Genomic DNA, 13,813 nt, shown 5'->3' with positions numbered 1-13,813 from the left:
AGACGTGCCAGGTTTGCCATAAGGGTGATAATGATGCGTGTCTACTGCTATGCGATGGCTGTGATCGTGGATGGCACATGTTCTGCCTGAGGCCAAAGGTCACTCAGGTGCCAGAAGGTGACTGGTTCTGTCCCACCTGCAATTCTATGGTAATGTGGCATGAAACTCAAACCCTTACAAACTAATAGCAAGTAAAACTTAGCTTTGCATTATTTCTAAATGCTGCTTTTATATTTGTTGTATTTAACATTTTTGGGTGTATGGTTTCCAAGGAAACTGATGAAGATTCTCAGACAAAACAATCAGCCCGACAGAAAGCAAAGGCACGAAAACGACGTCCTGCTTGTGGAGGAGAAAGTTCAAATGAGGAGCAGCGACAGAGGCAGAACATGACTACACGGCAAAAATATGCCTTCGCCCCCTCTAGTGGGACAAACTACTCGCCCTCCAAACGCAGACGCATGGCTACACGAAACCAGCCTGACCTCACATACTGCGAGTGAGTTAGAGATTTCAGGATTTGAAACTGCTCTTTTTGGGGGGGACAACTTATATTGCATTGTATTATATCTCAGTTAAGAATTTGAAAAGTGTTAATAGCTTGACATGGGTATAAACATAGGTAAATTATAGCTCATGTTCATGTCTGTATGATCATAGCTTGAAAATGAACTACAGTCTAGTTAGAAAGCAACAGTTTTACATTATAATGATGCATATTGGTATTACACATACACATACATATATATAATATAATTTTGCACTAGTATTAAACATATTTGTGTTTCTCAGGATTATTCTGATGGAGATGGAGGCCCATCCTGATGCTTGGCCCTTCCTAGAGCCAGTCAACCCCCGACTTGTGCCTGGGTACCGCCGCATCATTAAAAACCCTATGGATTTCCAAACCATGCGGGAAAGGCTTCTACAGGGCGGGTAAGATTGCTTGTGAGTGTGTTTACAGTAATGTAAAAATAATGTGTGTTTGTGTGTGTGTCTCTTTCATTCCACAAACTAAGATGGAGATGAACACTGATGATTTAGGCATTTGGTTTATTATTTGTAATTATTTATAATTGGATACTGATTTATTCATTTGCTTTTCGTTGTGCTCAGTTAAATACTGTTATTTCAAACAACCAATCTGTTTATTTTGTGCAGCAACATGTTTTCCGGATCAAATTTTAACTTTACATTTTAACATATAAATGTATATGTTCCTTGCTGCAGCTATTGTACTTGTGAGGAGTTTGCCACAGACGCTCAGCTGATCTTTAACAACTGTGAGCTCTTTAACGAAGACACATCAGAGGTGGGCATGGCCGGACACTCCATGAGGCGCTTTTTTGAGAACCGTTGGGCAGAATTTTATCCAAACAGTGAAAAGTAGAGGGCCTGTCAGTAGGCTGCTTTTGGGGAAATAATATTTGAACAACTGCCCAACCCCACTAACTCCCCCCAAAAAACTTTTGTTAGCAAAACATATTTTGAAGACATACTGTACATGTATAATTTGTTCTATTCATTTTGTGCCCTCCTGTTATTTTTATATATTGTTGCTTGGGGGCATAGCAGGAAATTATAATTCTTAATTTCAGGTTTTAAAGAGAAAGAAAGCATAGGAACTGGGCTTACATATAGCACACTGCAGGTATACTGTATGTTCATTGATGCTGTAAGAATACAAAGAAAATAATGTGTATATTTAAAAAAAAAATTGTGAACATCACAATGAAAAACCACAAAGTGTACAGGGCTGCGCTATTGTTGAAAATTGCCTAATCTTACACCATTTACACTTATACCTCACCTGGTTCATATTTGTTTATTTGGAAATCATGAAGGACTTGTCTGAAATGTCTTGTTTCTCTTGAAATTTTTGGTACTATGCTTAATTTGTGCCACAACTTTTACTATACCTTTTTACTACTATCGTTAATGAAGCACTTTGCAGTTACTTGCTAGATTCTTTTTCAAATATATGCTCGATTATGCAGTGATCAAGTGACAGGATCCCATTCGCCAACAAGAGTGCATTCTTTGGCTTCCCAATTCAAAACAAATAATGCATTTCGTTTTAGTTTATTTGTGATGCCTTGAAAACAAAAACATGCTTATCTGGTTCACATCTAGAGCAATGTCAAACATATGGCCCATGGACTGGGACTGATCTGATTAATGCCCAACATAATCTGGCCCAACATAATAAACTGTAAATCTGTATTAATCTAAATTAAAATTGGATCAAAAATAAATCAAAGTATTTATTAAAAAAAAATTTTTTTTAAAAAGAACCTGGGCGTAGCTTTGTTTCTATGCACTGAATAGTTTTTATTAAGTTTTGCTTACGCATAAGGATGTGCATGTATTTCCACACACTCCTGACCATGCACATACAAGAACCCATAGTGGTAGAAAAGTGTAATAGCAGGTAAGCTGACTATACGGAGAATCTATATCACGGAGCTGTAATTACTAACTTCGGTGCTCAAAGATGCAGACAGATGACACAGATGGACTGTAAAGCAAAATCGTATAAAAGGAACATTTAAAGATATATTGGTGTTATACCTTGTCTCATGCAGGTTTGCAGAGGGAATGTGTTTTTAGCACCACTGGAAACTCTATGCTGAGAGTGTGAAGTGGATGATCAGTTGATTTAATTTGCTAGGGCTTTTAGCTATGGGTACATTTCAAAGAGAAAGTGGAGACAGTACTGGCATTTACCTGCCAATTACTAGTTGAATAATGACACATCTTTACTTCATTTCTATTGCTCACCCTGCAATACCTTGCATTTCTAAAAGGAAAAGACAGCAAAAATGACAAATATTCATGCTAATGCAGAGTTTCTAAATGTAATTGGGAAAATAGAATGTGCACACATACACACGCACACACACACACACACACACACACACACACACACACAGTGGGGGAAATAAGTATTGAACGTGTCAACATTTTTTTTAGAAAATGTATTTCCAATGAGGCTATTCATATGAAATTTTCACTAGACATCAGTATTAACTCAAGAAATCTGGAAATATAAAGAATTCACAGCATAAAAGTCCATAAATGAAGTTATGTGTAATAAAATGGAATGACACAGGAAAAAAAGTATTGAACACGCAAAGAATAAGCAGTTCTCTAAGGGAAGGAACCAACTGAAATCCCTAAGTAATTATACTGCTTATCTGTGCAAATTAATATCAGCTGGGTTAGTAAATTGATGGTCTATAAAAAGGCTTTTCTTTACCAAGGTGTCACATAACAAACATTTCATGATGGGTATAAGCAAAGAGCTCTCCCAAGACCTTCGGAACCTTATGCTGCAAAACGTATTGATGGAATCGGATACAGACATATTTCAAAATTTCTGAATCTTCCAATAAGCATCACTGGGGCCATTATGTGCAAGTGGAAGCAACATCATGAACCCGCCACGCACAGAAGCTCCTCACAAGATTTCTGACCAGGGAGTCAGACGAATAGTCACAAGAGCCAAGGACAACTTGGAAAGAGCTCCAAAAACAATTGGAGGCAGTAGGTACCATTGTCACACAGAAAACAATAGGCAATGCACACCACTGCTCACGCTCACCACGCAAGACTCCATTACTAAAGAAAAGGCATATCGAAGCTTGTTTAAAGTTTGCTACAACTCATTAGGACAAGCCTATGAAATACTGGGAGAGTGTAGTTTGGTCAGACGAGAGCAAAATTGTACTTTTTGGCTGTCAGACTACACACCATGTTTGGAGAAGAAATGGAACCTTACATCACCCTTAAAACACTATACCAACAGTGAAGTTTGGAGGTGGAAGCATCATAGTGTGGGGCTATTTTTCATCGCATGGTACTGGCAGATTCATATAATTGAATGAATGATGAATGGAACCCTTTATCAGGAGATTTTTGAGAAGAATCTGCTACCATTCACCAGGATGATGAAGATGAGACTTGGGTGGACGTTCCAGCAGGACAATGATCCAAAGCATACCACAAAGGAAACTCAATTGGTTTCAGAGAAAAAAATAAAGGTGTTAGAATGGCCCAGTCAATCACCTGACTTGAATCCAATTGAACAAGATTTAAAGAAAATATGTTTAGAAGAATGGGCCAAAATCTCACCTGAATACTGCAGCCAATTACTTTCTTCATACAGGATGCTGTCACTACAAACAAAGGCTTCTCCAGTAAGTATTAAATAAATTTCGGTTAACATGTTCAATACTTTTTTCCTGTGTCATTCCACTTTATTACACATAATTTTATTTATGGACTTTAATGTTGTGAATTCTTTATATTTCTTGATTTCTTGAGTTATTACTGATATTTGGTGAAAATGTCATGTGAATAGCCTTATTGGAAATATGTTTACTGAAAAAAATGTTTGTTTTCTTACAAACTACTCATCATAAAAGTGCCAAATAAACTATTTTTGTTTTGTTTTACTTCATGCAACAATATCTTTACTTCATTGTCAGTTCATCTTAGACTTTATGGCATGTTCCATGTTGGTATGTTCCATGTTGTTGATGCATAAGCAACCCAGCAAGACGCATCGCCATAAAGTATGACTAATAAATGAAGCCCTTCTCCATCAGCTCAGAAGTTTGTGTGTGATTGGCCAGGATTGAGCTTTATTAGATTAAAGGATTAGCTTTATTAAGTGGCCCACTGGCACTTTGAGTAAATTTCTCTGAATGGCCCAACTCAAAATTTTTAACCTGAATTTCTGACTGCTTGAATTTTTTCTAACATGTATTTCTGTTGCCTGAATTTTCAACCTTTTAACCTAAAAAAAACCCCCATCAAATTTACATTTGTTTTTTCAAGCATTATAAATGTATACTTTTTTTTAATCATTACACATTTAGGTTCAGGTTCTGCTGATTCTGATATATCTGCCATTTTATCTGTGTTAGTCAGTCATCTGTCAGATAATCTAACTAGTCACTGAACATTTGAGTCATATATTTATATTTACTGCTTAAATATGTGTATGTGCTTTAACTTATGTGCATGCTTCTTCCATGAATAATGCAACAAACATAAATATTGCTGTGGAAAACAATAATGGAACCTGTAACATTAGCGTAACACATGGTTTTAATAACTAATGAATAATTTTATTCTTTTATCTTCATGTCGATCCTATACCCATTAATTTGTTCACTATACATATGATTCAAGTTACTTGAAATTGGTCATGTCCAAAAGAATAGGCACTCCAGCCACACACCCGATGCCTGGAAATTTTAGAGAAAGTAGAATATGCAGGTATTTCTCTGGGAGTTCATATGGATCCACATCAATGAGTAATTTTATTCATATACCATTGCTGTTACTATTACCATTTTGTATCATGATGCAAAAGAAGGTGTTTAAGTGTGGATACAGTGAGCATGGTGAGCAGAAGTACACTGACATACTGAAAGACTCACATGCAGTAAAGTTCTAACAGTGCGTTGTGTGTATCCACAGTGTTTAACATTATTCAGCATTCAGACAAATGCTGATTAAATGCATGCCCACACATAACTGTATTTTGTTTACATAGAGTAATGTAATGGAAGGTTACAGTGGTGCGTGAAAGTTTGTGAACCCATTGGAATCCTAAAAGTAGACAAAGAAAAGACTCTAGAGATCGTTTGGTAACCTTTTCCAGCCTGATGAGCATCAACAACTCTTTTTCTGAGGTCCGCAGAAATCTATTTTCTCATGCCATGACACATTTACACAAACATGTTGTGAAGATCAAACATTGGGTAATTTTTCATTAATAAAGGGCTTTTCACACTGAGCATGATTAAGCGACGCGAATGTACGGTGCGATGACGCTCTTGAATTGAAACAATAGATCCCTATGGAGCTATTCACACCGGTCATGACAAAGCAAGATTTTTTTTTTTCCCAGTGTGTCGATTCCTCCCCATGCTCCACAATGAAATAGGCCATCCAATTATATTTGAGTTTTAGATCACGTGCCTGGAGCCAATGCTGTTCACAAAAGGCAAGACAGGTGTCAGCACAGAAAGCTGTTTTGAAAATCAGCGTAAACACGAAAGAATAGTATTCCAGAAGAGAGAAGAGAATGGATGTTATTGCGTTATTGTTATCATTCGTGTATGAGAACAGAGAACTTTTTGATAAACATCACAGTGACTACAAAATCATTGACAAAAAGGTAATTTTTATATAGTGTATAATTGTAATCCCCTTTAATCTTATAATTATTATTCTTATTGTTCTTTCACCTATATATACATGTTTTATACTTTTAGATTAAAATATATATGTTTATTTATTTATTTATCTTGCACAAATAAACAGGTTTTAGTCCCAATACTGTGTTATTGCATTAGATTTCACATTATTTCATTCATTCTAAAACAGCTTGATGGTGCTGTTCAAAAAACACACAAAAAAACCTTTCTGCCTCCCTTTCTGGATAGAATACACACAGTTTCTGTGCTTCTTAGTAGTTTGTGTTATGGTGCTATGTGCCAACATTTACTGATTGTTCTACTCAGTGGTCAAAGATGATAGGCCAATCAGCTAAATAGTGTGTTATGCCACCTAGTGCGCAGGTGTAAAATGCATTCTCGGCCAGCGTGAGTTAGCTGAAGATCATTCATTTGGTGTGAAAGCACCGTTCGTCTATGAGACACTTCTTTTTATCAACTCAGACTCAGTGTGAAAGGGCCTTAAGTCAATGACCAAGTATAATATTTTTGTCTCATTTGTTTAATTGGGTTCTCTTTGTCTACTTTTAGGGCTCGTGTGAAAATCTGATGATATTTTAGGTATTCTACATACATGCATGCATATATATATATATATATATATATATATATATATATATATATATATATATATATATATATATATATAGTGTGTGTGTGTATATGTATATACACGTGTGTGTGTGTACATACATACATTATATAGATATATTATGTATGTACAATACCTACAATATAAAAATATCAGACTCTCACACAAGTCCTAAAAGCTTTAATACACACACAAGTCCTAAATATATAGAAAATTCTAAAGGGTTCACAAATTTTGCAAGCACCACTGTAGGTATATTACCATTATGCTTTCCCCCCTTAAGATTTTGGAGAGTTTTCCCATCTTCTTGTTTCCTTGTCGAGTACCAATAGCAAAGTCATCCCCTTGTGACCTTGAACCTCACATGGGTAACCAAAGGTCCCTGGTATGTTGCGCTTGTCCTTGTCAGTTATTGTCAAATTGACTGATCTAGGTGGCTCTCTCAGTCCTCTAGTTAGAACTACTGTTACATAGTTAACCTTGCGTTATTTTCTTCCATTGCTGGCCACAAGAACAGTTTTCTTCTGAACTAATTTCGGATGTGTATTAAAGCCATTGCAAGAGTTTGATGGTGCACCTCACCAGACAATAACAGGCAGCACTCATAAATAGTGCAAACAGCATACTTTATAGAAACTGAGAAATCACTCAGCCATGTGTTATACTGCTTCTTATTAAGGATGACAGTCACTCCAAATGGCAGTAGTATTGAATATTGAGCATAAGAATCACTTAACATTCTGATACTGTTTTTTTTTTTTTGAGGATGAGGATTACTAAATGAGCTGATATTGTAGTCTACTGAGCATAAGAATCAGTCAGAGTATTAATGCTGATATACGAGCTCCAAAACATTCCTTATGTTGGAGCATAAGGGGTTTATGACTACTGTTTCACACCAAACAACATTCCACTGCATTAGTTTCAGTCCGCAATAGTACATACGGCCCTTTGAGGGGTTGATGGGTTGCTAAAAATGCTGCAGTTCTAGCCACACAGATTTTATTTTGAGTATGTTTTTTTTTTCTTCCACAAGCTGACCTCCCATTTCTGTTGTTACTGGTTCCAGTTTTACAGGGAGAATACCTAAGGGCATATCCTGAAGCAGAAAATGCAAGCTGGTCCAACACCTCAGGGCACATTCTTGTCAACAATACAGTCACATGCTTCTGGCTCACAAGTCGTTGGCTCTGGCTCAACATGTTGTTGAGCATGCTGAAATGGTTTCCAGTTTTACCACTGGGTTGCTGACATTTTCTTTGCCAGACATTGAAAGTCTATATGCACTCCTCTCCAAAAATATTGGAATGGCAAGGCCATTTTATTTGTTTTTTGCTGTAGACTGAAGACATTTGTGTTTGAGATCAAAAGATGAATATGAGAACAGTGTTTAGAATTTCAGCTTTTAATTCCTGGTATTTATGTGTACATGTCTTAAACAATATGGAACATAGCACATTTTATATCAAACCACTTGTAGGTGGGCAAAAATATTTGAACATGTGACTGATAGATGTTTCATGTTACCCAGGTGTATCTTGTTAGATTGATTGTTTAAACATAAATAGTTTAACCTGTGAAGACTGCATTTGTTGTTAAAAATGTTAACACCACATGAAGATCAGAGAACTGTCTAGGGGAGAAATGCAAGCCATTTTGAAGCTGAGAAAATAGGTCAAATCTAAATTAGAGGCATTGCACAAATTTTGGGCATAGCCAATACAACAATTTGGAATGTCCAGAAAAAGAAAGAAACCACTGGTGTACTGAGCAATAGATACTGAATGGGTCAGCCAAGGAAAACAACAGCAGCTGATGAGAGAAACATTGTGAGAGCTGTGGAAAAACCCCCTCCAAAACAACAGTCCGTAACATCACCAACAACCTCCACAGGGCAGGGTGAAGGTGTCACAATCTGCTGTTCGAAGAAGACTTTAAGAGCAGAAATATAGAGGCTATACCACAAGATGCAAACCACTCATCTGCAGGAAGAACCTGAAAGCCAGATCGGAATTCACACAAAAATACAGAGATGAGGCACAAAAGTTCTGGAACCAAGATTAACCTCTACCAAAGTGATGTAAAGGCCAAAGTGTGGAGAAACAAAGGATCAGCTCATGATTCAAAACATACAAGCTTATCTTTGAAACATGGTGGAGGCCATGGCTCGGGCTTACATATCTGCTTCTGGAACAGGCTCATTAATCTTTATAGATGATGTAATGATGGTAGCAGCAGAATGAATTCAGAAGTTTACGGGAACATTTTGTCTCATTAAAGAGAAATGCATCCAAATTAATCATAAGGAACTTTATCATGCAGCAAGACAATTATTCAAAACATACTAGGAAAGGACTTGATCATGGCAAAAAGTGGAAGGTATTAGACTCGACAAGTCAATCACGAGATCTTAACCCAGCTGAACATGCATTTCACCTCCTGAGGAGGAGACTGAAGGGAGAAACCCCCTGAAACAAACAACTGAACGAGGCTACAGGAAAAGCATTACAAAAGAAGAAACCAACAATTTGCTGATGTCAGTGTGTTGATGCAGTTATTGCAAGCAAGGAATATGGAAGAAAATATTAAGTGTTGTTTACTTTAATTTACTTCAAGACTAATCTGTTCCTATACTTTTGCTTGCCTAAAAGTTGGGTGGTCTGGTACAAAATATTCAGTGTTTTATGTTGTGTAACACATCTAGATGTAAATACCAACAATTGAAATAAAAGATGAAATCCTAAACTCGAGTATCATATCCATCATTTGATCTCAAACCCAAATGTCTTTGGTGTTAGCACAAACAACTGAATTGGTCTTCCCATTCCACTAGTTTCAGAGGGGACTGTATGATTGCCTTTATGATCAAGACGGCTCCATCTTCCGTCAAAAAGGCTCGCATGACCTACAAGTCAAGTTTAATGCCTGTAAATGTAAAGGATTAGACATTGTCCAGACATAGGGTGTATTGCAACACAATAATAATGGTGAAAATAGTAATAAGCGAAATATTATAACTAACCTATGATGTGCATCAACACACACTCTCTATAGGTGCAAGATTAGCCAAAAATAAATGAATAAATAAAAATCAAGGGTTTAGAAAACTTTAATCTTCTTCCTTGAATTCACTTCCTCAACAAAGTGAGAATAGGAAAGAGGAGTTGCACAACAGCGAGGAACTTTTATATCCTACCCAAATGGGCTCACAGTCACAAGGTTGATGACTCTGATATTAATATAGTTATATTAATATTGGTACTTATCTGAGTGGTCCACAGCAAGAAAATTTCCCTGGTGGTCCACAGCAAAAGGAAATTATGCTATTTATAATAAGCTAAACGTAGTGCTTCAGTTTAAAATATTATCTATCTATAATGTTGGGGTAGCTAATATGAACATTAGGGAACATGATGTTAGTAAAAATATTATATATTTTTTGTATAATAATATATAATCTTATATATTCTCCTTTAACGTGTGATTTTAACACTCTATAAGACTGTTAGAAAATCTGAAAAATCTCAAACTGCTTCACTTCTGGTTGTCTTTAATATCCAACAACATGGTGTTGGTTACCACATTAAGTGCAGGTATGATGGCCTCCACCTATGCATCTCTACATGCACATCCAATTCCCCCTGCCGCACCTCCAGACCCCCTAAAAGACCACATGATCACACATAGGCGAGCATAAAAGTATAAACCAGGCCTTAGCTGTTAGGTGCTAGCTATATTATCTTCCATGCTAATGACTCAGAAAAGGAATAGACAGGGTGGGTATAACAAGCATTATAAAACTGGCAGTATGGCACTGCCCTTGACCTTCAGTATATCCATTTACACATTAAATGATCCAAGTGTAAACATTTTGACACACTAATATTCCCTGTATGCATTTTTTCACTAGCCTTAAAGTGTTTTTATGTTTTCTTTCACTTTAATGTATTTCAGCAACTACGAGCATTATATCAGTTCTTGGACCTCTGTCTGACACCAAGCTAATCAAGCCTTCTGCTTCATTATTCCTTACAGGCTGCTTTCCTTTTATGAACCACATTCCATGTGTTCTGTAAAAAAAATAATCTGGATTATTTTTTTTTAATCTTATTTTCTAATCTAAAAAGACAAATAAAAAAAATCCTTCTATAGCTGGGATTATTGAATAGCAATAACCTACATGGAACATGTCTGGACAACATTGCAGAAAAGTCTAGACAATTCCTGGCATGGCCAGTATAGACAAGAAAATTTGTTCTATAGATAACTTTCATTTGTGTATGAACTACTCCCACACTGAAACACAAAGGACACTTTTTAAAAACTCCATTAGCCTTATATTTACACCTTTTTACCTCTATGTATGACTATCTAATTTACTAGACTGGCTGGTCATTGTTGTGGAAAGGTAAAAAGGTTAATGGCAAGGTTATACTTATACATTTGAAGTAAAAATTACAGATACGTTGTGGTATACAATTTCTTTACCGAAATATGCTGGTTCTTGGGTTTTCAGAAAAGACAAGTAAATATCTTGAAAATATTTATTTATATAGTGGGGGAAATAAGTACTGGACGCATCAACATTATTTTCAGTAAATATATTTTCAATGAGGCTATTCGTATGAAATTTTCACCATACATCAGTATTAATTCAAGAAATCCCCAAATATAAAGAATTCACAACATTAAAGTCCATAAATTAAGTTATTTGAAATAAAGTGGAATGACACAAGAAAAAAGTATTGAACACGCCAACTGAAATTTATTTAATACTTAATGGAGAAGCCTTTGTTTGTAATGACAGCTTCAAGATGCTTCCTGTATGAAGAAATTAATCGGCCACAGTATTCAGGTGTGATTTTGGCCCATTCTTCTAAACATATTGTCTTTAAATTTTGTTCAGTTGGATTCAAGTCAGGTTATTGACTGGGTCATTCTAATGCCATGATACACCTTCATGCGAGTAGTCCAATTGGAAATATATTTTATGAAAAAAATGTTGACTCGTGTAATATTTATGTATTTCCCCCACTGTATTGACAAGAATCAAAATTGAGATGTATAAACAAAAGGTGAAATTTACCTCATGACATTAGACACCCCCCCGACTGATAAATCTCTTCATCACTGTTACTGGAGCATTTATTAATGGTGGGAAACTCTAGTGTTGTACAATAACTGTTATTTCTTGAAGATCTCAAATTATAGGATGCAAGGAAATGTTAGATGCAATATTCCTTTTATAGCTTAGCAAAAGGTTTTATGTTACATTTAAAAGTAGATGTAGAACACTGAGCTTGTATATAAGTATGTTTTCCTCTATGGAAAACATGACAGTGAGAGAATAGAAAAAAACTATGATAATGAAATGTAGTTTTTACACTGAACTTGTGCAGGATAATATAACATATTTCACTCTGTATATCTATCTGTTTATGGAGACACACAAGGGACATTTTCCCTAAAAGAGCTGGATGTTATAAGGAAATGTAATACTAAACCATAAACCCAAATGTGGTGTTAGTGGATTTTAAATAATGTACAGTTTCTGTGACTTTCTCCCTTCTATATTTTTACAGAAATATAATTTTTAAAAGTTAGCTTTATGTTATCATGTTGTTTTAAAGTGATATACCGTGCATCTGTAGAATGTACTGCAAGCAGAAATAAAATGAGTTTCAATACTCACTTGGATTTACCTTATTCTGTCTGTGTTTTTTTTGTTTGTTTGTTTTGTGGTTGTTTTTTTTTTGTTTGTTTGTTTTTGCTATGCATGTGAGCAAAGTTTGTTGAATTAGGTCTCATTAAACAGAGATAACTAAATTTGTGCTGAAATTTGACTATTCAGTCTGTTATTTCTGTCTGTCAGTCTGTCACTCACTGTGCCAGTGATTTGTAATCCTTGGGAGAGAGAGATAATGCTTTATATAATTAATCTTACAATCTACAACCCCAATTCCAAAAACATTGGGGTTCTGTGTAAAATGTAAATAAAAATAGAATGCAATGCTTTGAAAATCTCATAAACCCACATGTGTTTCACAATAGAACACAGAAAACATATCAAATGTTTAAACTGAGGAAATAAGGTAAAAGAAAAATAATAAGGTAATTTTGAAGTTGATGGCTGCAACACATCTCAAAAAAGTTGGGATGGGGCAACAAAAAGCTGGAAAAGTAAGTGTTACTAAAAGGAAACTGCTGGAGGTTAATTGGCAACAGGTCAGTAACATGAGTGGGTATAAAATATAGTATCTTAGAGAGGCAGAGTCTTTCAGAAGTAAAGATTGGCAGCGGTTCACTCATCTGTGAAAAACTATGTATACAATTTGTGGAACAATTTCAGAATAATGTTCCTCAATGTAAAATTGCAAAGACTGAATATCTCAATCTACATAATCAAAAGATTCAGAGGATCTGGAGAAATCTCTGTGCGCAATGGAAAAGGGTGAAAATCAATATTGCATGCCCATTACCTTTGTTCCATCAGGCGGCACTGCATAAAAACAGGCATGATTCTGTAATGGAAATCACTGCATGGGCTCTAAACTAAAGAGGAGAGGGACCATCTGGCTTTTTATTAGCACTCAGTTCAAAAGCCTGCATCTCTGATGGTATGGGGGTGCATTAGTGCCTATGGAATTGGCAGCTTGCACATCTGGAAAGGAACCATCAATGCTGAAAGGTTTTAGAGCAACATATGCTTCCATCCAGATTCCATCCCATCTTTGCTTCTGAGAGACTCTGCCTCTCTACGATACTCTTTTTATATTGTCATGTTACTGACCTTTTGCTAATTAACCTAATTAGTCAAAGGTCATCAGCAATTATCATAATGATCATAATTATCATCAATTATAATTATCCATCAGTCTTCTATACTGCTTATCTTACAGGGTCGCAGGAAACCTGGAGCCTATCCCAGGGAGCATGAGGCACAAGAAGGGGTACATCCTAGATGGGGTGC

At 35.9% G+C, this 13,813-nt stretch overlaps 1 protein-coding gene across 7 annotated transcripts in view; it reads left to right on the top strand.

The window, feature by feature from the left end:
* Positions 1 to 12,544, top strand: part of baz2a (bromodomain adjacent to zinc finger domain, 2A) — a 103,581-nt gene extending 91,037 nt beyond the window's left edge. For 6 of the 7 annotated variants that reach the window (XM_053686471.1, XM_053686468.1, XM_053686470.1 and 3 more), the window contains 4 exons: positions 3 to 149; positions 273 to 499; positions 793 to 936; positions 1,231 to 12,544. In XM_053686471.1, coding sequence (XP_053542446.1) covers positions 3 to 149; positions 273 to 499; positions 793 to 936; positions 1,231 to 1,390 — 678 coding nt within the window. In that variant the 3' untranslated portion in view covers positions 1,391 to 12,544. The remainder of the gene's footprint in view (positions 1 to 2; positions 150 to 272; positions 500 to 792; positions 937 to 1,230) is intronic. The other variant, XM_053686469.1, reaches the window with a different exon arrangement.
* Positions 12,545 to 13,813: the final 1,269 nt, after the last annotated feature.

The sequence above is a fragment of the Ictalurus punctatus genome, chromosome 15 (assembly GCF_001660625.3).
Source record: "Ictalurus punctatus breed USDA103 chromosome 15, Coco_2.0, whole genome shotgun sequence".
Taxonomy (NCBI): domain Eukaryota; kingdom Metazoa; phylum Chordata; class Actinopteri; order Siluriformes; family Ictaluridae; genus Ictalurus; species Ictalurus punctatus.
This window is presented reverse-complemented; position numbering and strand designations above follow the sequence as displayed.